This window comes from Talaromyces marneffei, chromosome 5 (genome assembly GCF_009556855.1).
Source record: "Talaromyces marneffei chromosome 5, complete sequence".
In the NCBI taxonomy this organism is placed as follows: Eukaryota; Fungi; Ascomycota; class Eurotiomycetes; order Eurotiales; family Trichocomaceae; genus Talaromyces; species Talaromyces marneffei.
Genome location: NC_072352.1, coordinates 2,560,672 through 2,588,044, shown reverse-complemented (window position 1 = coordinate 2,588,044; position 27,373 = coordinate 2,560,672). Strand labels below are relative to the sequence as shown.

The 27,373-nt window shown below is 45.4% G+C and overlaps 8 protein-coding genes across 8 annotated transcripts; 4 read left to right on the top strand and 4 right to left on the bottom strand.

Moving 5' to 3' along the window:
* Positions 1-625: 625 nt before the first annotated feature.
* Positions 626-1,191, bottom strand: EYB26_007257 (uncharacterized protein; the record flags this gene model as incomplete). Its single annotated transcript, XM_054266529.1, has 3 exons — positions 626-648; positions 708-939; positions 1,078-1,191. The coding sequence occupies 3 exons, from the start codon at positions 1,189-1,191 to the stop codon at positions 626-628; spliced, it is 369 nt and encodes a 122-aa protein (XP_054122504.1).
* A 1,192-nt stretch (positions 1,192-2,383) lies between these two features.
* EYB26_007256 (uncharacterized protein) lies at positions 2,384-3,302 on the top strand (the record flags this gene model as incomplete). The annotated part of the gene is made up of 5 exons (XM_054266528.1): positions 2,384-2,423; positions 2,477-2,598; positions 2,640-2,789; positions 2,839-3,209; positions 3,272-3,302. The coding sequence occupies 5 exons, from the start codon at positions 2,384-2,386 to the stop codon at positions 3,300-3,302; spliced, it is 714 nt and encodes a 237-aa protein (XP_054122503.1).
* Positions 3,303-4,059: 757 nt separating this feature from the next.
* EYB26_007255 (uncharacterized protein) lies at positions 4,060-5,724 on the top strand (the record flags this gene model as incomplete). The annotated part of the gene is made up of 7 exons (XM_054266527.1): positions 4,060-4,372; positions 4,430-4,796; positions 4,852-4,910; positions 4,967-5,127; positions 5,191-5,481; positions 5,548-5,622; positions 5,686-5,724. 7 exons carry the CDS (start codon positions 4,060-4,062, stop codon positions 5,722-5,724), a joined length of 1,305 nt encoding a protein of 434 aa, XP_054122502.1.
* A 26-nt stretch (positions 5,725-5,750) lies between these two features.
* On the bottom strand, positions 5,751-6,839 carry EYB26_007254 (uncharacterized protein; the record flags this gene model as incomplete). The annotated part of the gene is made up of 4 exons (XM_054266526.1): positions 5,751-6,022; positions 6,089-6,307; positions 6,370-6,735; positions 6,800-6,839. 4 exons carry the CDS (start codon positions 6,837-6,839, stop codon positions 5,751-5,753), a joined length of 897 nt encoding a protein of 298 aa, XP_054122501.1.
* A 657-nt stretch (positions 6,840-7,496) lies between these two features.
* On the bottom strand, positions 7,497-9,976 carry EYB26_007253 (uncharacterized protein; the record flags this gene model as incomplete). The annotated part of the gene is made up of 8 exons (XM_054266525.1): positions 7,497-7,861; positions 7,918-8,231; positions 8,285-8,376; positions 8,437-9,377; positions 9,430-9,547; positions 9,607-9,706; positions 9,752-9,806; positions 9,883-9,976. 8 exons carry the CDS (start codon positions 9,974-9,976, stop codon positions 7,497-7,499), a joined length of 2,079 nt encoding a protein of 692 aa, XP_054122500.1.
* A 1,763-nt stretch (positions 9,977-11,739) lies between these two features.
* Positions 11,740-13,850, top strand: EYB26_007252 (uncharacterized protein; the record flags this gene model as incomplete). Its single annotated transcript, XM_054266524.1, has 6 exons — positions 11,740-11,974; positions 12,034-12,389; positions 12,441-12,609; positions 12,662-12,730; positions 12,782-13,474; positions 13,534-13,850. The coding sequence occupies 6 exons, from the start codon at positions 11,740-11,742 to the stop codon at positions 13,848-13,850; spliced, it is 1,839 nt and encodes a 612-aa protein (XP_054122499.1).
* A 2,287-nt stretch (positions 13,851-16,137) lies between these two features.
* EYB26_007251 (uncharacterized protein) lies at positions 16,138-18,170 on the top strand (the record flags this gene model as incomplete). The annotated part of the gene is made up of 5 exons (XM_054266523.1): positions 16,138-16,521; positions 16,668-16,917; positions 16,976-17,097; positions 17,173-17,961; positions 18,045-18,170. The coding sequence occupies 5 exons, from the start codon at positions 16,138-16,140 to the stop codon at positions 18,168-18,170; spliced, it is 1,671 nt and encodes a 556-aa protein (XP_054122498.1).
* Positions 18,171-23,132: 4,962 nt separating this feature from the next.
* Positions 23,133-24,201, bottom strand: EYB26_007250 (uncharacterized protein; the record flags this gene model as incomplete). Its single annotated transcript, XM_054266522.1, has 2 exons — positions 23,133-23,854; positions 23,913-24,201. The coding sequence occupies 2 exons, from the start codon at positions 24,199-24,201 to the stop codon at positions 23,133-23,135; spliced, it is 1,011 nt and encodes a 336-aa protein (XP_054122497.1).
* Between the last annotated feature and the right edge of the window lie 3,172 nt (positions 24,202-27,373).

Genomic DNA, 27,373 nt, shown 5'->3' with positions numbered 1-27,373 from the left:
GACCTCAGGCTCGTGTCGAATTTGTACCATCATAAGCTTCAATGGAGCTCGTGTTTTTACAATACAGATAAACGTCTGGAGTCAAAATCGAACGAAATCATAGCGCGAAAGTTTCCATCCGCCAGGTTATCTCATTAGAATTTGCATAAGAGCCAAAAAAAAGCACAAGGAAAAAAACAAACAGACTGGAAAAACAAAATCACAAACATTCGCCAAAAGTATCATGTACAAGGATTGGTTGGTTTGGAGGGAGGGACCACGATTCGTTTCTTCTCCGTGACAAGTTGCTGTTGAGACCGGGATATATAGCAACTTGGGAGAGATATGATTATCGACTGGAATCGTGGACGTAAGAATAATAACGCGGATGTGGATATGGATGAGGATGGGGGAGGATCATGACAGTATGCACTTGATACTAAAATCCGAGGAGTACTCCGGGTCATAATTTATTTGCAAGATGAGGTCGTGCATGTCGTGCAGGACTTGTTTTCTGTGCAGCGCGCGCTCTCAAACGACCCGATACTCTGTTTCTGGCCCCATGAAAGAAAACAAACAGTGCTCGTGAAAAATCAAGGCTGGGATGGAGAAAACGAGAAGACACTTCGTCGAGACATTCGTGGAGTTATGAGTGTTTGGTTGCGACAACTATCATCGTTCAGAGTTAGTCGGGAATACCACTGAATCCGCAAAATTTGGCCACTCACCAGCAGGAACAACAATGACTATGATCAAAATGATGACCACAATGACCAAGCAGACGCGCATCTTCATGTCCTTCCACCACATCTGTTTCCGCACTCTGTTGGCTCCTCGGCGGAAACCTTGCGCAGATACAGCTAGATTGTCGGTCTTGTCTTGGAGGGAGTCAAGACGTTCGCCACGCTGTGAGACTTTGTTGATGTTTTCGCGCATGACGCCAACGGTGTCGTCGATTTGCTAGTCATTTCAATTAGTATGGCAGACTCGATATAAAACAATAAACCGCATGTTCGTATAGCATGCAAGATCATTATTCAACAGAAAAGCGTCCTTGCAAGTCATACGGGACACGGTCGGAGCTGAGGCAATACTCACAGCTTGCAGAGCTGCAGTCCTCTGGTTTCCACTGGGTGCAGCAGCTGCGCTACCCCCGGGAGCAGCACCACCGGCGGGAATATAAGGGTCATAGGGAGGTTCGCGGTCGGCCATTATGATGGATTGAAGGAGAAACGAAGAGGGGAAAAGACGTAAGAAGCGAGGAGTTCGATGACCCGGTAGATAACAGCGCGAAGCCTCTCCTGACTTTCAGCAGCGATCGATACGAGTTAAGGAGGTCAAGTGGTCGCAGTTCTTAATCGTTTAATCGTTGAGTGATATAAGTGCGAAAGACGATTATTCCACGTAGGTCCTCACTCGTAAATACGTTGGCAAGAGTTGGAGTTTGTGGTTGTTTGTTGGTGATAGTAGGTAGGTAGGTCTAGAATGAGTTGCAGGAAAGGGTACAGGTTGCGTTTCGGGCTCCCTCCTACGGCTGGGCCGGGTCGATCACGTGAATGGGCCGCGCCTCCCGAATGAAATGTGGCTGCCTCAGGAATGCGCGTTACTCTTCTTGGCCCCATTTGCCTCAGTTCGCCATTGATTCCCATTCATGGTTGAGGAAGGAGAAATTCCATTCAGAAATGAAATTCTGGCTGGTACCATTTACTCATTCCAGTATTTACTTTTGCCATCGGTGTTGACTCGAACATTGAGTCTCACCATACTCTGTCACCTTGTAGCTATCCGAAGCACGAAGTAAGACGAGACATGTCTCAGACTGCAAAAAATACTCATACTACGTATACTTCTTCAAAATATGACCACCACCCTCTCACTTTAGCAATGATATGGCTAATATCAACCCACGCTATAACGATCGGCCCCCACAATGCCATTTCGATGTTAACACTTCGGCCAGCTGGAGACCATCTCCATCAATCATCGAATGAGGTGGCCATCAGACTGATCGGTGTGCTTTCTTTCTGTAGCCTTGATGACAACATAATTTGGGACCTGCCCTAGTTAGCTAACCGTTAGTAACCGTCAACAGGGTAGACTCTATATAGTACTAAGTTACGTAGTAGTTCTACACTTTGACAGTAGCTTCATAACTGAGCAGCGATATTGACAATACTCAATTTAAAAGTGCTAGGCTATCTGGACTATGTGTCTATTCATGTTCAAATCTTACGTCTCCTCTCACTGATTGGCTTATTCTCTTTACTCCGGTGAGAATGCCTCATAGCGTTATAGATTGCACCATCTCTTGTTCTTCCACTCAAGAAAGACAGCTTCTTTTCTCATTTGTATCAATTCCAATTCCTTCAACGGACATTTAAGGTCAGATACCTTCTTAGTTACTATGCCACCCAGGACTTTCATCGTCACCGGTGCCTCGAGAGGTAGATTGCTCATCTCATTAGCTCGTCCTAGTTCCTCAAGCTGACCAGTACAGGCATCGGTCTCGCAAGCTCCAAATATCTCCTCACAGCGCCTCAGTCCCATAACGTGGTGGTAATTGCCCGCAGCGTCGAGCTCCTTCAAAAACTCAAAGACCAGTATGCCAAGCAAGTTGAGGTGCTGAATGGTGATCTCGCGGATTTCTCTCTCGGCCAAAGGCCGTCGATCTGGCATTGAAATCCTTTGGGCATCTTGGTGGATTGGTTCTCAATCACGGCGGACTAGGCCAAGTGGGAAATATTGCTGAGGCGGACCCGGAACAGTGGAAGAAGAGATTGGATCTTAATTTTATTAGCTTGGTGGCTTTTGTAAGTTGATCGCCGGACTCTATGCATGGCAAGGCTCATATCACTACAGGTCAAAGCCGCACTTCCTCCCCTTCGTGAATCCAAAGGCAGGATCGTCTTCACTTCACCCGGGGCATCTGTCTCGGCATTCAGGGGCTGGGGTCTATACGACGCCAGCAAAGCAGCCATGAACCATCTTGCCCTAACTCTTGCGGCAGAAGAGCCCGACGTGACGTCCGTGGCAATCGATCCGGGCTTAGTTGATACCGAAATGCAGCGAGAGATACGCGAAGATCTTGTTACCACTATGGACCCTCAATTTCATTTGCTGTTCACGACGGTGCATAAGGATGGGCAATTGCTCAAACCTGAACAACCTGGTCATGTCATTGCTAGAGCGGTGATTGATGCGCCGAAGTCATTGACAGGGAAATTCTTACCGTAAGTTATACTCCTATTCTTGGTATGACATTCAACTTTGCGGCAGAACTGACGAGAAGTAGATGGAACGATCAAGCTCTAGAAGCTTTCTAATAGAGTATGGAAGAATCTGTACATAAGTTAGTGTATATCGCCATAGAAGATTTCCATGCGATATAAGCCAGTGTAAAACAACACCCCTTTGCTTCAGCCCGAATTTGCTGTTCATGCCATCTACAGATTCTAGACCAAACAATTGTAAGCATTAAAGCACACGTTCGCATAAATAAATGCAATAAAATTCCCCTACATCAATTCAAACTTTCTACTTTACACAAAATTCCACCCATCGGCATTATTCCTACAAAAATCCCCCCAATCAGAACGCCCAATGTCCTCCAAAACCCTACCCGCTAATCCACAACAGGCAACTCTCTATACATTGCCCCCGGACTTAGGGTTAAGCCTCACAGCTTCAATATATTGTTGGTACGTTATCTCGGTTAAACGGGGTTGGGAAATAGAGCTTCTCCGCATTTCTGGGGGGATTGTTGCTACGGCCGAATGAAAAGTAAATCCGGGGGTTTGTGTGTCCTATTGGAGCATACTGCGTACTCGCAGCTGATTAAACCATGTATTCAGCTACATAATTCTCCATGATATGGAGCATGGACCTGGTTTTGAGTGTCTTTGAAAAGAATAATCGATTTTAAATATGTTTTACTGATTGATTGATCAATTTGTTTTCATTTGAGGCCGGTATACCCGGTTATATAAGGCCTGGAGCTACCCCGAGAATTTCGAGAGAGAGAAAAAGATTTCCAGGAATTGCAATCGATCATAGGCAGGCGCCTGAGATACGAATCCCAAAATGAGATTCACTTCCACTCTTCAACTGCTACTCGCAGCTACTACTGTATTAGCAGTACCCTCAATTGACGAAAGATCTCCATCCATCTCACGAAATAAACAAGTCGGACCCAAATGTGCATTCAAACCTCTCCCCGAGACAGCAAAGCGCAACAAAGTGTGCAAAGTCAAGACTCACGGCAATGGTAAAGATGACTCTGATTACATCCTCGCTGCATTGAAGTCCTGCAACAATGGTGGAAAAGTTGTTTTTGATAAGGATTATACAATTGGCACGGCGCTGGATATTCAGTGGTTGAAACATATCGACCTCGGTGAGTTCTCTAGATATTCTTCCTCATCGTACAAATGAGTGCTGATTTCAATAAAAGATATCACCGGCACAATCCAATTTACCAACGACACAAACTACTGGATCAACAATGCATTCCAAATCGTCTTTCAAAACTCCACCACGTTCTTCCAACTCGGCGGCGAAGACGTCAACATATACGGCGGCGGCACAATCGACGGCAACGGACAAGTATGGTATGATATGTTTGCTGTAAACGCTACGCTTCAGCGTCCCATCTTGATGGGTATTATTGGTCTGGAAGGCGGTTCCATTGGACCATTGAAACTGAGACATTCGCCGTCTTGGTATCATATTGTTGCTAATTCGTCGAATGTGGTGTTTGATGGATTGGATATTTCGGGGTATAGTACAAGTGTACATGTGGCTAAGAATACGGATGGATGGTATGCACTCTCCTTCCGGATTATCTGTACTGCGAAGTATACTGACTTGTGGAAGGGATACCTATCGCTCGGACAACATTGTTATCCAGAACTCCGTGATCAACAATGGCGATGGTACGTGTTTGATTCCTCTAAGATTGTATACAGTGATACTGATTGAATCAATACAGATTGCGTCTCATTCAAGCCCAATAGTACCAACATCCTTGTCCAAAACCTGCACTGCAACGGGTCTCACGGCATCTCTGTTGGCTCCCTAGGCCAATATCCCGGCGAAGTCGACATTGTCGAGAACATTCTCGTCTATAATATCTCCATGTTCAATGCATCTGTTCGTAATCCCATTCTCTCCTCCTATTGATATCTAGGATATACCTAATGGTGTTTTGTACAGGATGGTGCCCGCATTAAAGTCTGGCCCGGGATCAACTCTGAACTAGAAGCCAGCCTCCAAGGCGGCGGTGGCCAGGGCAGCGTAAGGAATGTAACCTACGATACAATGTCTATCCATAATGTGGACTGGGCTATTGAGTTGACCCAGTGCTACGGTCAGAGTAATCAGACTCTGTGTGACGAGTATCCCAGCAATTTGACCATTACGGATATCCATTTCAAGAATTTCAGTGGTGTCACAAGTACCAAAAAAGGAAAAAATATTGCGACGTTGGTTTGCTCGAGTCCGAATGTATGTTCACATTTACAAGCATATATTTCCAATTTTTATATGGTTACTGATGAGAGGAATGTCTAGGTATGCTCTGACATCTACGCCGAAAATATCAACGTCGTCAGTCCCAGTGGGTACAACCAAGCGATTTGCACGAATGTATGTTTCTCTCCCTCTTTTTTGGAAACAATATTTACACCATTTCTAACTAACAATATACAGGTCGATGACTCATTGCTCTCCTTGAACTGCACTGCTTAAATCACCCATCTCGCAACGCAATGAAATCAAGCATATCCCAAATTCCAAAACATCTCAATATTCTTCCCTGTATTCTCATCCACGTACGCCGGCTGTTCGGCGAATGTGACGTTGCCTTCATGACACTCGGCGATTTTACCTGTTAATATAGTCGTTTCGGGTAGTGGTTTTGCGTTTGCGGAAGTCGAGTTAGGACTGGGGCTTGATGTTAACAGTATTTCTACTGCTTTTATCACTGTGGACATGGGTGTGATGATCATGTTTTTGAATAGATCGAGGCTTGAGGCGATGTTTGTTTCTATTACCGCAGACACAATTAGCATCTTATCTTATGTCAATTGATGGGAAAGAGGGGATAAGGTACCAATAACAGCAGGCGCCAAAGCGTTGATCTGAATACCCTCCAAAGCCAACGGCCGCGCAAGGGAGCGCACAAGTCCGACTACACCGTGTTTCGTCGTAGCATACATCGGAGCCATGGGGAATGGATAGATTCCAGCATTTGAGGCTGTGCAAATGATTCCTCCTTTCGTCGAGGAGGTTGAACCGTTCTTGCGGATATAGTGGACAGCGAGTTTGGTTGCTATGCAGATGTTAGCCATGAGCTCTTTCTTGCGGATATATGGAAATAAAGGATGGACGAACAGTATACAACACCAACCAAATTAACATTCAACGTCGCCAACACTGGCTTTGACGGCTCAGCCTCCTTCTCCAACAAATCTCCCTTTTCTGTGATGCCTGCATTCGCAACAACATAATCCACTCTCCCCTGTTGCTGCGCCACTTCTTTGAAAGCAGCAGCCTGACTCTCCCATGACGAGACGTCGCATTGATGGAATGAGATTGTTGCGCTGGAGGTGGATTTGTATTCTTGTTGTAAGGATGATACGACGCTGTTGCCTGTTTCGGCGTTGATGTCGAAGATGGCGATGTGTGTTGGGGTGAGCGTTGGGTGTTGTTGGGTGATGAGGTAGCGGGTTATACCGAGGCCGATGCCTGATGCGCCGCCTGTAGAGTTGTTAAAATGGATGATCCTTCTTGTTTCGACTTTCCTTCGGAGGGGTATGCGCACCTGTCACAATGAAGACCTTTTTCTCGGGTTGGGAGGCCATCTTTTCTTCTTTTGGCAGTTGATCGAAGCAATTGAATGTAATGCTTTCGAACTTGCAATGGTATTCTTCTAAGTAGTAGTCACGGAAGCCGGTTATTATTTCTATAGAAACCAATGTCCCACATTCATTCCTTTGGTGGTTCCAAGTACTTGTACTGCAGGGATGCTCGGGCCCCTTTCACCTGGAATCCAAGTTAGTAAATCTCTACGGCTTTGATTGGTGTACACACAGAATAAATTCCATTCGAAAAAAATTCTCCGTATACTCTCCTTCCTCATGGCAAAAAGCTGCTTAACCCCCGCAGTTCTTTTTCTCCACGGGGTTATTCCGATCAGCGGAAGGTTAATCGGGGAGATGAAGTCACGAGAGCTATATACATGAAGTATCCACCACGTACCATTTTCTACGTACTGCGGAGTAAGTAGTACCTATGTGGTATACCTATCTACTGTGGACAAAAATTTCTTGGAATCATAGTTTCATTTTACGTGGACCAACTCAACTTTAGATGGTACATTTTGTAGTATAGTTACCCACTCCTGCTAACGCCATACAGTCAACCAAGTAAGACAAAGTGGTATTCTTCCATGCTAATACCCCAACTCCTCAAATCACATCGCAGAAAAAGCCGACATTGCTAGAAGATGAGGAAAATAATCAATCATTATCATCTTGCAAAAGCACCTTCAACTTCTCCAGCTTATCCTCGCATTTGACCTCCATTTGCATGATAACGTCAACGCTATGCTTCTTCGTAATCAGCAAATTGGCCACCTGCCAGAAATTGTACGCTGTCTTCATGAAGCCCATTGCAGCCCATTCATCTGCTGGGATGCATGACTTCAAGTTAAGCCATAATGTACGCCATCGACTCAATGCTGCTCGGATGCTCACGAGAACGGGATCGTCTGTTGTTATCGATCTAGTGGTAGCTGCCGATGGGTCTTTTTGTTTTTTGAGTTGTTGAATGCGTATTATTGGTGCCATGACTGTCATGTGTGAATTGATGTACGAGTAAAGAACTAAGCCCTTGGTCAGCACAATTGCATCTGAAATGCTAGAGGAACAGCCAACGTACTATGTATCATCAAAAACATGTCGGTAACCGTAAAGGTTGTGCCAATCGAAGGACTGTGCTTGCAATAATTCGAGTGGTGTTGGCCATGCTGACAGTTTGATGTTTCCGGTTCGTCGTCGAACAGATATTGAAAAGCGTCATAAACGGTCGTTTCTCTGGTAAATCGGAACTTGAGCTGTGCAAAAGGATGCTCGCAGTTGAAAACTGATTCTTCACATGGCAGGTCGCATTCCAGCTCCGAAGGTGTAAGGCGACAGGGAAAGTTCGAGTAGAAAGAAAAAGCGCAGTCGAGTAATGCGATGAAATTCATAGTCCTATAACGATTAGTAAACTTACAAGATAGTATAGTATACATCGGCAGACCCACCTGATACGACACTCCTTCTGAATCCAAAGCGTCTCATGAATTCGATCTTCTGGAAGATGCTGACAGCGTGTAAGATCCATTCTTCGTGCGGTCTGATAGGGATTAGCAACAACAGCCTTTTAATAACGATAGCAACGAAGATTTTGACTTACGAGAACGACCTCATTGAAACGAGCCTCCATCGCCCTATTCCGCGCTGTCTTTGAGCCCGCCCAGTATTGGGTGACTACCATCACGTATCCCGCCTGAAGGTTCTGGAAATGAGTCCAATCCTTGCGTTCTGTCTCCGTCGATGGCCGACCAACAAACGTGCAGCTGACTTCGTGTTCGCTAGAAAAGACGTCTGTGGAGAACACATACAGCTCGGCAAAGTCTATCATTCGCCGAGCCACATACGCCTCACGTTCCTCATTTGAATACATGGCGCCCATAAAGACAACAGCTGCGAGTAAAGGCATTGTAACCTGCTCGATGTTGAATGACGGTGGATGAAGGAGTTGGCAATTGATATGCCAGTACAAAAAGTACAGCGACACGAACTTATGGATGCGGCGTGTCGTGAGCAGGAAATGAAGATTCGATGAAATTTCTTGTTGTGCCTTGGCATCCATATTCACTGTCCATGTCTTTGCGAGTATGGCTTGAATGAGGGCGCTCGAGAAGGCGCTTTCCGTTTCGTAGAACGATGAATCGTCAGCCAAGTCCACTTTCGGGTCATGGTTTGGAAGTTGCAACAGTGCGTGTGCAGCAAATGTGCCTGAATAGGGATCGACCATAGATTTTTGAGATTCAGCGAATGGTCCGGTCATAAAAGACATGAAGCTTTCGTCAAATGTTGACAGGTCATCAAAGTCCGAAAAGAAACCCGTATTGAGATTAGGAGTAGCGCCATCTAGCGAATAGGTATTGGCGGGACTTGTAGCCTCTTCCAACTCTTTCTGGGTGTGATATAGCGTGCCTCGGGCACGATCACTGCGTGGTGGGAGACGAAACCTCTCGGTGAAACTATCTGTGCCGCCATTTAGGAGAAAACTGATGGATCCTCGATCCGAAGATTCGAGTTCTTCGTTTTTCAGAAGTGCATTCTCCGTGGCTACATGTAAGTTAGTAGAAATTCTTCATACTTTCATCTTTGACGGTCGTACATGGAGGTAACTCAACCCGGGGATTTTTATGTTTGCCGGTATTATTACACGCGAGATTCCGCTTGACACATGAGCTGCAAGGACTTTGTCCATCACAGCGGAGCTTCATAGAAGTGCACTATAACTAGTTAGACCTCGCTGTAGCTGTTTCTTTTTTCGTGTAAAAAGCTGACATACCGATTCACAAGCATGACGACGTCTTCCTCGCTGCCCAGTCTCTGGAATTGGGTTATCTCCTCGTTGCGCGCAGTCTGGATAGTGATCTCGCAGATTGTCGCTGTTTCGTCAGCTACGAAGGAGTATTGTTTTGAAACAAACTTACCATCGTGCAAATGCCTCATTACAAAATATGCATGAGTACGGTTTCACGCCGGAGTCTGCAATTGGTCAGAGTTGCTTCTACTGCGACTTGGCATAAGGCGATGAAAGGAAGCAAAATAAATAAATACTTACGACGCAAGTGATGTCGCTTCAGATGATCAATACGAGTAAAGCCTCGCTGGCAGATGTTGCACCGGAAATTCTTGTCCAAGGTCTGTTTCGTCATGACTGTGGATGTTGATGGAGGGGGGACATTTGGAGGCGGCCTCGGCGAGAGCAAGGAGCTAGATCTTTTCTTCAACGATAGTTGTTTAGAGGAGGATGCGAGTATTGACGAAGTTTTTAATGCATTGGGCAAGAACAATTGCTATGCCATGCACAGATCGTAGGTCTTTGGCATACACAGGCAGAGGCGATGAAGAAGCAAAAGTAGGACAGGACCCTTGTGCCTCAACCCGCCACAACCGATCATCAACTGCAGCGGGTTACGATACCGCTTAGCCTCTTTTGGACTAGCGTATTACAAACTCTGTATTATCGACACGATGAAATTTAAACAGCGTATGTATTCGAGGCTTGTCTACTACGTAGTAGTTATGTTACCCTTTCATACAATCAATCCCAATCCATTAAAGCATCCTAGCAATATTGTTGTACTTTTGAGTACAGAAATTGTACAGCTTTTAAGCGAGCTGGTCATTGATATTGCAATCATCGAGAAAATAAAAGGTGACTGTAACACCCTCGTAATCTTCTGCAAATACCTCCGCAGTCCAAGGAAGCAACCATATCCATATGGGCGTATCATATCAAAGTTTGCGGTGACTGTCATAACGTAATGATAACCGTACAAATCGTCCCGAAACCGTACTCCGATGTACTAAATCTACTTAGTGCCAAGTGGTGGTCGTAATGGTGAAAGCCCCCCGATGTACCCCATGGGTCAACCTCACTAAGCGATGCGGGGGAGGTTACAGTGGAGCCAAACCTTCAATTTCTACCAATCAATGGTTGCTGTTGCACTGACCCACGGCCTAGCCTCCTTCCTTCATTGGCCGGGGCTTGTGTAAGTAATAGATTACCGACGTCAAGAAAATTACACGCGAATACCGTATACGGTGCTGGAGCGCGCAAGGTACGGCAAGGTACGGTAACGAGGATCAAGGACGGACTAACAGTACCGTGGCTTCCTATGTAGGATGTCCAACCGCAACCCCGAAAGAAACAACTCTACCTCTTCCATACAATCAACCAAAGCAATCAGTATCCCCAATTCTGTCGAATCGGTGAGAACTGCGATCTAAAATTGTCAGCAGATAGATAATCCCCACATCCAAACTATCTAACACACTCCGCTCTGACAATGTCGGGGAAAGCTCGGGGAAGAATGGGGAGTTGTCGTTGAGAAGGGGGATTTCCGACGAGCCATTCGTATGGCTTCAAATGCAACTAGACAAGAAGGGAATGGGCCTAACTTTCAGAAAAGTCTCCAGTAGGCGCAGATTCAAGAACGCGATTGGCGAAACGAACTGTCACGGGGAGGAGGTGCCATCTGAAGAAAATGTTATATCCACCTGCGTCGCACACGTAGTAGGTATCCATCCCGGATCAACCCCTCACGCTTATATCGCCTCTTATTAGCTTGCTAAGCATACAGTCGTTGCTCGGAACCCAGAAATATTGACTGCTAGTGGCTGGATTGCTAGCGGGGTACGTGCTAAAAGCAGTTTGGTGTGCCGCTTGATACCAGCATTAATCTCAGACATCGAAGCAACTTTGAACTGCCATGCCACCTCCCCGAAAGAAGTAGCTTAAACGCACCACCTGATTCAGATGATCGTCTGTTTCTAGTTTATGATTGTGAGATAAAAGACCTAGATATCCCCTTGGCTGTCAATCTTTTTTGTGTCAAACTCACGAACGCATCCCTTTGCTTTTAACACCCCACCCCAAAGCCGCGTTAACTGTGATTGAAATTCAAGCGGAATCATGGCTACAGAAACCACGTCAAATGGCGTTCAGAGCGAGCCATGGATTGTTGAAAACAGAGCGGTGGATGATGCGCGACCTATCAAGGTGCGAGTGATGGGAGCAGGAATATCAGGAATCATTACCTGCATTCGCCTAGCGCAAAAGATCAAGAACATTGATCTTGCTGTATTGGAAAAGAATGATGATATTGGTGGTACTTGGTATGAAAATCGGTATCCAGGTTGCGCATGTGGTAAGTACCCAAAAGGCACAATAGGTCATTCAGCATGTATACTAATCCATTGTAATTAGATATTCCCTCCCACACCTATCAAGCTACTTTCGAACCAAACCTTGAATGGTCACAATTCTACGCCAGCGCAAAAGAGATCCACCAGTACTGGAAGAAGGTCGCCAAGAAATATGGTGCTATGGAAAAGATTTACCTCAAGCACAAGGTTCTCGCGGCACACTGGAATGATGAGCTCGCCAGATGGGATATCAAAGTCCAAGTGTCAGATGGGTTTGTGTGGGATGACTGGTGCGATGTTTTCATTTCGTGTGCTGGGTCTCTGAACAACTGGAAATGGCCCGCTATCCCTGGTCTGCATGACTTCAAGGGTAAGCTCTTGCACACAGCTGCGTGGGATGAGGAATATGATTACAAGGTAGGTACACGTCTAGGTACCCTTGATATGCTAGTAGCTAACGAGCATTAGAACAAACGAATTGCTGTGGTTGGCAACGGATCAAGTGGTATCCAGGTAGTACCAGCAATGCTTCCAGACGTCAGTCACATTGACCATTATGCCCGTGGCCGGACGTGGCTATCCTCGACCTTTGCTCGTGAGAAGCTTGACGAAATAGGAGGAAGTAACAAAGACAACAGTGAGTCTGGCCCTTATTAGTCTTACGTGAACTGTGAACTGACTACGAATAGTCACTTTCAGTCCCGAGAGGATTGCAGAGTTCAAATCCGACCGAGCAGTATACCATAAATTCAGGAAGGGTATGTAGTTTGAACGGCCTAAATCATCGACCGGCTACTGACGAAATATAGACATCGAACATGACCTCCAGAATGGCTTCTGGGTGACTATCAAAGACACACCTGAACAGCTAGCAGGCCCAGAATTTTTCAAAGAGAATATGAAACGTCGTCTAGCCAAGAAGCCCGAGCTGTTGGACCAAATACTTCCGGAATTTCCACCCGGTTGCCGTCGCTTGACGCCTGGTCCTGGTTACCTCGAAGCCCTCACAGACGAAAAAGTGGACGTGATTAAGACCGAGATCAGCTGCATTGATTCAACTGGCATTACCACAGCAGATGGTGTGCACCGAGAGGTCGACGTCATTGTATGCGCAACTGGGTTCGACACTACCTATCTACCCCGTTTCCCCATGACAGGTCGCAAAGGCATCTCTCTAGCCGAGAAGTGGAAAGACATCCCAGAGACATACATTTCTCTCGCTACGAACGAGTTCCCTAACTACTTCATCTGCCTCGGCCCCAATGCCGCCCTCGGACATGGAAGCTTGATTCTATTGATCGAAAATGAGATTGATTACATCACAAAATGTGTCGCCAAGCTGCAACGCGATAACATTCGCTCAATGGTACCTCGCAAGGAAGCCGTTGAGCGATTTACAAAACACTGCGAGCAACATTTCAGCAAAACCGTGTTTAGCGAAAAGTGCCGTAGCTGGTACAAGGGTGGTAAAGAAGATGGACGCGTTATCGCGGTCTGGCCTGGTAAGTCTTAATCCTCAAAAAGGCCCCGTTTCATGCTTTGCAGCTAACATGGTCAACAGGATCATCCCTACACGCCCTTAAGACATTCAGCAACCCCCGTTGGGAAGACTTTGAATATGAATACATCAACGATAACCCCAACGGCTGGATTGGCGATGGTTGGACCGCTGCCGAAAAGCTACGTTCATTTGATGTGAATTATCTGGACGATGATCAGATTGATTTCCCGACCCCGGTTGAGGTTGAGGCCAAGAAAGAGGAAGAAGCAACAACAGAAGTACAGGAAGACAAGAAAGAAGAGACTCCTAGCGTAGAGGTGTCAAAGAACTCGAGTACAGTACATGTTGAGACGGTGGCTGTCGAAGTGCCCGCTTAGATAGTATAGTTCACGTTTGATCCGTCCTGTTTGATTATGTATGCTATTCTCACAAGATCGGTTTTTCGTATTCTTCAGAGTTCTAGGTTGGGTCGGAGTAACTAAGGTATAGTCGCTTGACCAATAAGCCACTCTTCAATCAAAGCGAGTACATTTTTATACTTTCTTAGCAACTATTTCTTGGTACATACGAGTGGGGGAAGGTAATTTGACTACCTACCTAATCCTAACCTAGTCTACCAACCACCAAGTCACTATCCAGCCCAATCATTCGATATGTTTAGCCGCTTCACGAGGTGTCCGGCTAACTCGAAATGTTTCGAAAGAAGCGAGGTTACCAAATACGATCGCTTATCAAAAAAGTCCAATAGTACTCTGTTCGGGATGTTTCGGCTACGAGTCTTAGAAAGGTCCTTGTTCTTCGCCGTTTGGATCCTAAGAATTTTCTACGATGAGTGTTGCCCATCAATGATAAGATCTGCGAGTAACAACCTGTTCATGCGCCAGAGGTGTTATGGATATGATACGGGTATGTAATTGGCCCACAGGGTATCTGGAGCTCAGACACTTCAGATGCGAGATCCCTGCATGGTCTGCAGGACACTACTGTATGTAGGCTTAGTCCCATCTGGGATGTATGTAGTACAACTCGAGAAAGTGGAGAAATCTGTCCGGTAATCACATTATCAATCTTCTTCTGATCGACTGTTTACTTGATCTAGAAGTAGAAAAAGCAATCACCTATTAGATGCTACTTGTTGGTATACGCAAGCAATGATGAAAAAGGATCAGCAGTGCTCATCGAGGCATCATTACAATTTATTGGTGCCGAGTGTGAAAGAAAAACTACCGCGCTAGGAGCCTAAATCGTGGCGAATTGGTGCTAGGACAACTCGCGTCCCTGGATCGACACTAGTTAGATAGCTTGTAGCATTACAATGCATTTTTCCATGTGATTAGTGAAAACACGCCCATAGACTCGCCAAATTGTTGGTTTTATGGTACCGAGTTGGGGTCTAGACTACCTCTTAGTTTCGACTGATGGTGTGCATCAGGCTTTTGACTTGGGTATTTCCATTGCCTGTTATTACGTGACAAGGTTCGATTGGATATTGCATACAGCATGTCACTCGTGATTGGCAAGAATAGAAAACCCTAACTCCTCTCGTCGGTTCCTATCAACGAATACAAATCGCAGAAAGTCTGTAACTGTAATATAGTGACTGAGCGGCTCAGATAGTTGCAGTCACTTGATTTTTTCTTTTCCATTCTGTAAGTACTTCACGTGTGTAGGGTAGGCTCGAAGGTGTACATCAATGGTCCGTTGGGCATATTCTTAGGGCAAGCTACCCGCATGTGACTTCCGAACCGGGTAATAAAAGGCATCAAAAAACCAGCGCCACCAAGTCGAAAAAGAAATGAATGCGTAGAATAATTCTTATAGGACGGATCAAAGAATTGTAAAAATGTTGAAATAGACCAGAGTAAAATAACCGTGATGGACGATGTGGCAGGCACCTCGTATCCTTTCTTGACCTCGGAAGTGGTAAAACCAGCAACCAAGCGACATATATGGGGTGTATTTATGCAAACAAAAAATGGACATAATCTTCGGTACCACTCAGAAGCCCCAATGGACGGATAAGCGGAATCAAAGAGGGAAACAATGAAGCCTTTGAGAGCATCTGGTCGTCCGCAGTTTATCCAGGAACGTGTACAACACCGTTGGTTTTTTAAAGACAAAGAAAAACACACACTCGTTATGACAGCACCAAATAAAGCTTAAAGGAGGCTGGCCTGGTGGAGTCTCTGTGCATGATAGAGTTATTTTGCAGGAGTGCCCTAATATGCAATTAAAATAGGCACATGGTTAGTAGTTGATATGCTTTGGGGACACCTGGGAATTTCCTTATAAATGGAGGGTTGCCTCAAGTCTAAGCCAATAACAAGATCAAATTTTCTCGTATTATAAAAATAAGCACTGGCTAATTCATTCCTTTATTTCAGCTACATTTGATTTAGTTCTCTATCATCAAATACTGGAGTAACGCAAGCAATACACTGCCCAGTAGATTCACCCATTGAGTTACCAAGCCTGAGGCACCCAAAGACGTCACCCAACGCCCTGAAAAGGAAGGCGTGACTCTTAAACACAACTTTTTCTTCTCTCTTTCCCTTGATTACTTAATATCTTCACATCGTCACATCTTTATCTCTGTCTTCCCTGCGCATCCAGCTTCTGCAATCTTGTTAATTGTCCATTCACGTATTGAGCGCCATCTTCAACATGGTTGCAGTTCCAACAACTGGGATAACAGTCCCCCACGTTGCTCAATTTTTCAAGAACAACCTCATCGAACGCGTCCAAACTGCCCGCCCAGGATCCCTCGACATAATCTTGTGTTTTCTGCTTCTGACTTTGGTCACCTTGTTCCTGAAACTCGCCCAAACCTACTTCTTCTCTTCAGTCAAGTCATTTCCTGGCCCCTTCTGTACCAAATTCACCGATTCCTGGCGTTATGTCAAGACAGCTAGTGGTCAGGCTCATCTAGTGCATGCTGATCTTCATCGCAAATACGGTTCTGTTGTTAGGATTGGACCAAACACGTTGAGCATCTCGGACCCGTCTCTTATTAAGACGATTTACAATACCAAGAATCCATGGAAAAAGGTATGTTTTGTGGCTGACGAGTATATGAATCTTGCCGGGGTGACAAAATGCTATCGTCCTTCAAACTCAAAAGAGACATGGCCCTCAAAACGAAGACAAGATAAAACCTTCACGAGAAATACAGAAGCTAATCGAGTCAAATATAGAGCCACATGTACGCTGTGCAAGAGGCTGTTCTTCCAGATGGGACCCCTCAGCCCAATTTATTCTCAACAACAGATGAAAGGTGGCACGCGAAGATGATGCGGCCGATTAGTCTCTATCTCTCATCGAATAAAAGCGTTCTGAGTACTGAGAAGTTTCTCGATAGCTCGATCAACTTGTTGATCGATGTCTTGAAAGAGAAGTTTGTCAACACAGCCCTTCCCTGCGATATTGCAGACGTTTTTATACGCTGTGAGGCACTCCCGATATATCTTTCTGTGGGCAATCGCTAATCAGATTTATATATTAGTTTCGTGGGACGCTATGGGATACACAACTTTCGGTTCTGCTCTCGGGTTTCTCGATGGCTCTCTCAAAAATTCCGAGGAGCTCCTCAAAGATTCAGATCGGGATTTTGACTACTTCACTAGAGTAAGTTTCTCATTCAGCACCAATCTAAATGGCTAGGGGTGTCGAGTCGCAGACATGATGCTAATCAGACAACAGACATGTCAAATGCCGTGGCTTCATTACTACCTAAAGACAAATTGGATTGCACGACGGTTCAATGCACCACAACTCCAATGGGCTGTCGACCTGAGCCTTGAACATTACTTCAAGCGGCAACAGATGCGCCAATTATCAGATAAAAAGAAACCGGTCTCTATCGAAGAGCAAGACTTTCTTGACAAATACCTCGAAGCACAACAAAAGTACCCCCAGCTCATTGACGATTATCAGATGATTGGCTATCTCTTGACAAACACCGTAGCTGGTAGTCATCCAACTGCATACACTTTGACGGCTATGGTATACTATGTCCTCAAGACCAACGGTGTGCTCGCCAAGATCCGCGCAGAGCTTGAATCCGCTTCACTGTATGGTTGCAACGAACCGGTCAGTTACAAAGATGCCAAAAATCTTCTTTACCTCGAGGCCGTTATCCGTGAAGCCATTCGTATCCACCCTGGTTTCGCTCTCGTATTGGAACGTGAAGTTCCCGAGGGAGGTCTTCACCTCCCTGATGGCAGATTCGTGACCTCTGGAACAGTTGTTGGCATGGATGCATGGGTGATCAATCGTAACGAAGAAGTCTTCGGTCCCGAGACGGATTCCTTCATACCTGAGCGCTGGCTACAGCTTTGCGGCGAATCGATCGATCATTTTCATGTTAGACGTCAGAAGATGTTCAACACCGTACTCTCATTTGGTACTGGAACACGTTCATGCTTGGGTCAGAGTTTGGCACTTGTGGAATTGTACAAGACGGCAGCAAGCTTTTTTGCAAACTTCGATGTGCGTTTTTTCCCTTTATTCAATTTGTTATCTTTTGCTAGTTTTATTATTTCTGGTGACATCTAAACTGACTTTCTTCACAGGTTCAACTTGTGGATCCTAAGCAAGAAATGAAAGTCATCTGTGCTTGGACCATGCGTACAGCGGATGTGCACTTGTACCTGCGCAGCACCAGTGACACAGCCGAAAAATCCCTCATTTCCGTATGATGAGCCAGCAGAATATGTTCATCTAGTGGGAGGGGTGCCCGATAATAATACACATTCTACAATAATCATGCAGCAAACTGCCCAGTACCATGTTCGGGTTTCCGTTTCTTTTTCCTCTCTTCCCATGCATCACTGGCCTGCTGCTTTGTACTATACCGCTCTGATAATGATAGTATTAATGATATAACGAGTTACCTGAATTTTGCCTCCAAATGTAAAGAAAAAGAAAGTCACTTTCAGTATTGACGTTGTCAACTTCCTCATCCTAATGTCGAGATTCGAGGGAACGATTTCAATACATTTGTCTATATAGAAGACCATTGTGTATTGGCTGACTGCATATACTCATTCCTCTACACTCTAACTATATGCGTGTAGGATGGATGAAGAATTGAGATATTTATACCTCAACAGAGAAAGGGATACAGTGTGAAGGCCCGCATTTCAATATTATAGAAGCCATAAATAAATCAGATCCAGCGTACATGTAGGACGACCAGTGACTTATCAATGATCTCTCCCTTTTGGTCCATAATGGATCAGCCTTAGAATATAGATACTACCTACGCTGGGTTATAGCGAGTCAAGGGGGTTTGTGAGATATCAAACACCAAGGCCTCATCTCATGACTTGAACTTCGGCCTACTCTGGTGTATAAAGTGTTGGTATTTAATAACTCTGAGATTAAAGTTACTTTGGTCAATAAGAAGACTAATATGTTCAATGCTTTGGATCATTTAAGCTTGAGTCGCAAGCTTATGACTAATTTCGCCTGCCACATGCAAAATCAGCTTCTCCTGAACGAGGCCATACATAAGCGGACCAGTCGACTTAGGGTTGGTATGTCAAGAGATGACCTGCTTCTTCCTCGCGTCTTAGGGTTGATGTTCTGTCCGGTTCTTGTTCTATGACATCCGGTGTACGAGTATCATTGAGCACCCGGAGAGAAAGTATGAAAGTGGACTGCGGCGTGCAACTTACCCCACGTGGGTTTTGACAAGTGCTATATATGAAGCCATGACCATACATACTACATAGTACTAACAAAATCAAACAGTTACAAGACACGTACGGCGTAGTGGAGTGCTGTATAGCTTCGTATTACCGAGTGGATATGTCCCTGATACCGATCCTTCGGGATTCGTTCATTGAACTTTGAGTCTTTGCTTAACATTGAGCATGATATTACGGAGTACGGAGTACTCTAAAGGGATTAGCTAAAAAATCCATCCCGGTATTTCGCCCCTTCTTGCCCTTTAGGCTATAACTAGGCTCATTTCCAGTAGACTATGTTGAAGCTAGAGCGCCGTACGAACTGGATCAGCCCTGATCTGAAGGTGTGGATGGCATGCAGAACCCGGTTACCTCTCTCAGCCATGGATCAGCGGTGGTTCAGGCGTCATGAGACGTGGGGGTGTGATACATTATATTTCATTTCAAGGTAGAGTTCATACCGCATAGGGAATTTTTGAAGATTCAGCTACTGAGGGTGTATTACTTAAAGTAGTTTGGTATCCAAATCGACTGAGCATATCATCTACCAAAATAATTAACCCCACGGAAAATCCGGCAAACCTGTCTTGCAAAATGCCGAATTATCTCACTTGGCTTTAGATTAAGTTAGTAGTTACAGTTTTCATACCTCGGGGGAGTTCTCCATGCGGAGTATTCAGGGAATTAACAAGAATAGGGTCTTAGCAAGGTTTGGCCATTTTCAGAATGATTAGCCTGAATGTCAGTGCATTACCACGCGTGATGAACCAACCCACTTGGTTCTTCGATTTTCCGGGTCAATCCCCTTATTTCCTTCCGGATGCGATACGGAGTGATTTAATGGTAAGTATTGTGTATGAATCTGGCTAGACACTCAATCAATTGAGATACATTTCATGATCTATATGATTGATCGGTGCTTCGGGTGCTCAGAGGATAGATAGATAGCACATCAATCAAGCACTTGAATGAGAATACATACTGATGCTGTACCTCCGAAAATCACATTACACGCAGCCTTCAAGGGATTTAATGCGTATAGGGTACCTTGGTACAAGAACCTATCTGAACATTTGGAATGAGCTACGGGTAAACTGTTGTCATTTTGCCATGTGGTTGTCCACTTTTTTGACTTTTATCAAAAACGCGAAATACCGTATATTCCGTACCAAACTGCGCAAGGAGAGGAGACCAGTCAGCGTCTGAGTTTTCCGGAGATCAGGCCGTCGTATAGAATTTGCCCTCACTTGTCGGTGGTCTGTACGGTAACGTATTATGGATGCCGTAAGTTACAACTTTATTGAATGATGTACAGCAATTTGTAAGATTCAATTTGTTAATTGCTGCAGCCTGTATATCCGGTATGTACACAGTACTGCCGGTAAGTTACCAGCTGAATGTGTTGGAATGTGTTAGGTATTACTATTTAAATCTGACAAGTTATATATTTACCACGAGTCATGCTCCCACAATTACAATGTGGTTACTATGCATTTACGCGCCGATTCCAGGTCAAAGCACTTCTGAGTCTGCATACGTTCAAGAGAAGGAGAGAAACATCTGTTGTTTATACGTACGTACTCGGGTAACGATCATCGGAGAAAACCCTTGTTGGCGGGCGGGTAACAGCACAGAACCCACGTGAACGCCCAAACCCTAACAGGCCAATCAGACTATAGCCGTGCACTAGTTAAAGCACATACGTACGTAAGAAATCATTTTTATTTTCTGCAACTTAGTCAAAACTCCTTCGATCCAGGGAAACGGAGCAACGATTAGGTTAATCTGGGTCAGGGTAAATCACTCCCCAAGGCCCCTCCTTTCTCGAATGATCAACCACTCGTAGTATTGTTTTGGCTAATACGAACGTTTGTAACACGGATACCGGTACCTTAACAGTTTCCGTCCATGATCTTGATCATTTTCTTTACAAGTGGTACCCCACCGATCCATTGATCTATGTATCCCAGGCAGCTGAGATTACTGGGCAGAATTAGACGAATAACCCGGGTTTTTCGTAGTACGGACTCTGTACTGTATGGCGTTATGTAGGTAACTAACTACTAGTCTCTATTCTAGAAGATCGCGATCACCACGCCAAATCTGCACATCCCTCGCAACCACATGGCTGACTCCCCCGTACTAACTGAGATTGTCTGTACTCCGAAGGAAATCAATTTACCCTTCTCCGTATTATTTAAATGAGTGCAAGCCTCACGCATGGTTTGAAGGATCAGTCCCATGTTAATCAGCTAACCAGGATGCTCACCCTCGCGAGCAGTTGGATCATGTCAAGCCCAAGAACCAGCCGAGCCCCAGGCATGATGTGGTAAGCACAATTACCGGCGTTTGGCCTCCAAGCTCCAAACTCCGTATACCCCATCCCATCCCAACCAACAAATTCCACATTATTCCCACGAAAATCCAAAGCAAACACAGGCAACACTAAATCATCTTAGCGCATGATTTCCCATGTGGCGATGGCGTTGAACTAATCACATACTATGTACCACCAACGGATCTAATCCGATTCCAGTAGCTTCTGCGTTGACTATCGACATTCCCCGTCGACGATCTAACGCTGCTAGTTCAAGTGCGAGACAAGATAGTTAGCTCTTGAACAGCAAACGCGGCTTAAGCCGTCTATGTATAGCTACTCTATGCCCGATAGAGTATGGATGCTCCGTAGTCTAAATTTATCCAGGGTTGATCATCAGCCAGCGAAGAATTCCGTACTTAGACCGTAACCAGCTGACTTAGTGAAATTAAGACAAACTGATTTTCAGCTTGTCCAGCTCGAAGCCTCATACAATGTCCTGCTGGTACTAACGTGTGTAAATCCTTAATTCTCTCTGGCCAGTGAGTCCGCTGTTTCGTGTGTATGACTCGATCCTCGTACAACGTTGTCTTGTCTATCACAGCTCCACAGTACAAACCGGTCGTTGCAGATCACAGAGAATTCATTTCGAATCCAACCACCTCTTGATATCATAGTTACGTCTTTTAATGCTAAGATCTCCTACGTAGATTGTTGTGGTATGTAGCCGTGTCTGAATGACCGTGCATAGACCCTCTGGTAGGGCTAGGGTTACATTCAACTAGAAGCTTCAGACCTATTGACACACCAACGAGTATGAGTTATCGTATCAATCAGACGCGTTGGTAAGTGAGTGATTCGCCTAGATAACTAGAGCTGATCAGGCTGTGTATTTGACTATGCATTCAGTATTTTCGTAGCTCACACCACAAAAATGCATAAGTCCGCGTGAAGACTAACTAGTAGATCAGACTATGGAGTAGTCCTAATACTATCACTAGACTTCACTCCGACCTGACTTACCAAGTCCCGCCGCCTTGTGGCTTGGACTTTGTCTTGTTACCCATCTGGGTAGACCGAGATTTCACTGCATGTATGTACAGATATTGGAACTCCTTACCTGGCACACAACTAGACACGATTTAAGGGGGGATAGCAACATAGAGACTAGTGAACTGTTAGTCTAGTAGGATGAAGAACTCTTGTTGCTGGAACTCGAATAGTCGGATTGAGGCGACAGATCGAATTTATCAAGATCAGGCTCATTGTCAAGATTTGCGACGTCGAGTTGAGGGTCCCTAGTGGCTTGAACAGGTCTAGAGATGATTACAGAGGCCAGGATATTCAAAGAGTCAGAAATGAAATAGGATTGCCCCATTGTAGAGTGTATCAATGCCAGAAATCACAATAATCACACACGCCCTGTCCACCGTAACACCATGCAAAGCAAATCAAGACCCCTGGGGTATAAATCCACACACTTTTTATACAAGACCGGCTCAAAACACCTGGACACATACAAGCCCAAAGAATAAAGTAAAAAGACATAGTTCTAATAAAACACATGAGAACGTAAATCCACTCATAAGCCCATTGCCTGGACTTCTCCTTTTGTAATTTTTTTTTTCTTTTTCTCTTTTTTTTTTCAAATATTAGACAACAGTTGCCGTCATAGGTCGTCCGCTATGACAGCCGCGCTCGTGGCGCTTCATATTGCTGCGCACACTGAACGCCTTTCCGCAGCCTGCATGTGTGCATCGGAATGGCTTCTCGCCAGTGTGGCTATGCGAGTGGATTCGAAGACTGGATGGACGAGAGAATGCCTTGTGGCATGTACGGCAGACATACCGCTCGTGGTTTTGTGGGTATGATGTCGTAGTCGAAAGTGGGAAGTAGTGGTGGTGTTGCCAGCCTGGGTGGTTCACAGGCGAGAGCATGGCGGGTGGTGGTGGGACAAGTGTTGATGGGGTCACTGGAGCGGATGTGCTATGTGATCGTGGATATGCTTTCTCTTCTGATGTAGAATAATATGACGTTGATGGAGTCGCTGTGGTTGTGATCGAGGCTGTGGTAGATGAAGGGCTGGGAATGGCGTGAGAAAGGCGGGAAGAGTCGTGAGAGGCGAGAGAGGAGATGGATAAACGCTCTGAAGGGTGGATTGGTGTATTTTGAAGAGATGCAGAAATAGATGGTAAAGATGTACGCTGTTGGTGTGATGGATGCGAAACTGCGCTGCTTATAGAAGCAGAATGTGATCGTCCAGAAGGAAGAGAGGCAGGCGAGCTGCCTTCTGTGAACCCGGAGCAGGGGCGCATTGGCGGTGTTGGAGGCAAGAAGCCACGGCTGTAGTCGCCTGAGTCATGGCGGGCACGTTCTAATCCATGTCAGTAAATAGATTCATCCAAGCGTTACAGATGGGGGGATGGGCATACTGCTTGCAGGCACGTTATCCATTCCTTCCAAAAGACTCGATATCGATGGCAGTGAGCATTTGCGCTGATCGTCTGCTGGAGGCGATAGTGGTAACTGAGGCGATGTCCTTTGGCTGCTATTCACTGTAGAAAAATATGATGTGGTTGCTGTTAGAGGACTTGGTTTTTCGTGGTATTCGTCATATTTGCGCACTGAGCCTGATAGGCTTGGAGCTGGGCTGAGATGAGGTTGAGAGTTGTTGCGAGACTGTTCGCTCCATTCTGTCGAGACAAGGTTGGCGACGTTCATGATGTCCTTCCTGATATCTACCGCAGTAGCAATGACGAGAGCTATGCAAGTTGGAGTCAACGGGTCAGATCGATGTAATCAGACGTCAATAGTCGAAGCCAAATACTCAAGGTAAGATGCTAGAGTAAGGATGAGAAGCTTGGCGGTTGATATGAAGATGTTGGTAGAAATCGAAGAACAGCGGGAAAGCGGCGTTCGAAAGAGTTATGTAGGGCATACAGAGTATAAGTAACTAGATTCGCTAGGAACGACAGGAAAACGCAAGATAGTCTCCACCTATCAAGCTAGATAGAAACAGGCAGGCATGACTAGTAGACTTCTAGTCTAGTAATAAAGTTAGAAAAGGTTCGAATAAAAAACCGTAAATATCCACCAATTTTAACTCAGGTTGACTTACGATTCGAGCAGTACTAAAGTTAGAATGAGAAAAACTTGGGGCCGGAGGCGCGCCCAAGGCCCCAAGCCCAACAATAATCTTAGCCTAGCCTGGTATCGTTTACACATACGGATACACGTACGTATTATGATAATACCAAGCTTAAATGATTACCTGTACGAATAATGAAGGTTTTCTTGTCTTTGCCATCCATAACTAGTTAGTTAACTAAGTTAAGTTAGTTATTCCACGGAATAATCCAATTAGTAATCCCTTGATCCGCGCCATCCAGTTCTTCGGTACGGATTCTAGTTAGGGGCGAGCATTGGGACGAGCCAAGCATCGATCCCATAGTTAGCTATTTGCTTTGTGTCATGACTTGGTCAGATGCGACTGTCCGCGAACTAACACAGCGTTTAACTAACTATACAAAGTCATAGGATATATGGCTACATGGTGACATACAAAGAAAGACGTATGTACCATAACCCTCGCGGACGGATACAGCCGACAATCAGGTAGATCACTCTGATGGTACTGCTTCCAGTGTGATTCCAACATGCATTAGAGAAGCTCCTGAGTTTCATATTACTACGTCGACGGTTCAAGAAAAAATTACCAGACCACGCGAACAGTGCCAATCCTTACGAATATGGTTTGGTATGGAATTGGAACGTGCTTTTTCTGCTGTTTTCTCCACACTTAGTGCGTAGTAGATTGTTGCGATGGACCCGAGATAATCTCGTGGCTTTTTTTCGTTCGTTTTTTTTAACAGGGGCGAATTTTGATTACCATACCTACGCGACTTACGTGGGGGGGGAGGGGGGGAGATGCATGCTCCGTACTACATGTAAATGATTCTTCCAACGGTCAATAGTCTCGGGTTTACATTACCGAAAGTAGTTTGGAACAGTGCATGTCTGACTCTCGTCATCAGGGCATATACGTGGTCTTTATATAGCTCAGTCTTACTCATAGCGATCATATAACTAGCGAGTCAAGCACAACTGGGTGTATTTCGCGTAAAAGATCGCCATAAGCCAATCCCATTGTTGCCCTTGAGAGTAAGTTTGGTAACTTAGTTATTGGTTCAGGCTCAGGACACACAGACACCACCCAAAGCGAGAAATTAAACGCCCAGTCGCAAATCGGTAACAGAACCTAGAATACGGCGCAGGACTCCATATTTTTTTTCTTTCTGTTGACCCTGGTAATAAATAATAAAATTGAAAGCGAAGGGGGATCAGTCCATACGTAGGGAGAACGGTCCCCATCGCCGACTTGGGCCTAGCCTAGCCCCAAATCTGGCTGCGATCCCAGCAAGAGAGTCAATAATACAATTAGCGCCGATCTCGCCGCAGCCGTAATTCCGCCGGAGTTACTAAATTACCGCGTATTAATGTAAGAAATACTCTGCGTGTAATATTTCATGCCTAACCGAAGTGAACACTGTTTGCTGGGACTTGGCTGTTTATGTGACGGGATTTGCTCGTGGACTTTGCCAGGACTCCCGATTTATCATGGAGTAGATACGGAGTACTTATTACTCATCGTTATCTAGGCCTTGAATAGGTTATGCGAGTTAATTAAGGGACGGTCCTCTCAATGGTCCTCAGTACACAGTTCTCTTGATCATGAGGATTCCGGTATGTATGTCACTTGTGTTCACGTTGACGCAGTTACAATGGATTCATCATGATGGGTCGCTGACAGCCTGACAGTTCTCGGGGTTTGCAAGGATCCATCCACTCGAGGATTGTCGCAGTTCCGGCAGTGAGCCGGTTAATTGCCGAAAGCGGCAATTCTGGCAATCTTCGTGAAGCTTTACCCGACGGGCCGACAGGATTCTGTCTATCTTTGTAGTAGTTCCTTGACACGAGATGATTGTCAATGAGATCTTGTCGTTACTTTACATGGGATTTGTCCTAAACTGAAACGGGCTTTTTGGTTCAGTACATCTGGGAAGTAGGTGAAGATTACAATGATCATTCGGATGATCCGACCGAATGATATCAAACGGACAGTACCAAACCAACCTTAAGACTCATCATACATTTTACTTTGTAGGGTTGTAAAGTTTGCACGTACGTACCTTTGAACTCTGAACGGGGATAAGCGGATGACCACCCCACCGCTAAACCAAGGGATGATCTTAAAAGCCTATCCCCAAGCGCACCCACCGATTGTCTCGGGCAGGTCAAAGCTAGCTCCAGAGTCCAGAACAAATATCCGCGGTTCGGGTTGGCTCGAGACTCACGCACTGGTGAGGATCCATCCCAAATCCAATTTTGCTTGGCGACGGAGAGCTTGCGAAAACCGCCGGTTCAAGAAAAAGTATGTAACTATGGGACTGAATAAGAGGGTTGCGCTTTTCGCTTCCGGTTGTGCTCTGATTCGCTATCTTCAGATTCACTGGTACAAATAGCTTCGGAGTTTACGGCATACTCGTGATTAAACCTCTGACCGAGGCTGGAGTCTCTCAATGTAGATTGTAACTTACCCAGTTACGAAAACACAGGGAGACATTATCGAATATCGAGTGCATGAACCTCGGGCGATCATATGGAGATCGACAACGCCTTCCGTACCTTGTTCGACTCTTCAGAAAACAGAAACGAATCTGCCTGACCGCCAGGTCAAATCAATCAGCTGATGAAATACGCGGATAGACCGAAGGGGAAAGCAAAGAAAAAGCAAATTCCCCGAGTTCATGAAAATGCTCGCGAGCGACAGGGTTCAGAGTATTAGTTGTCGACGTATGAGAGTCGAGAGTTGGCACCGAAGCTTTGAACTACG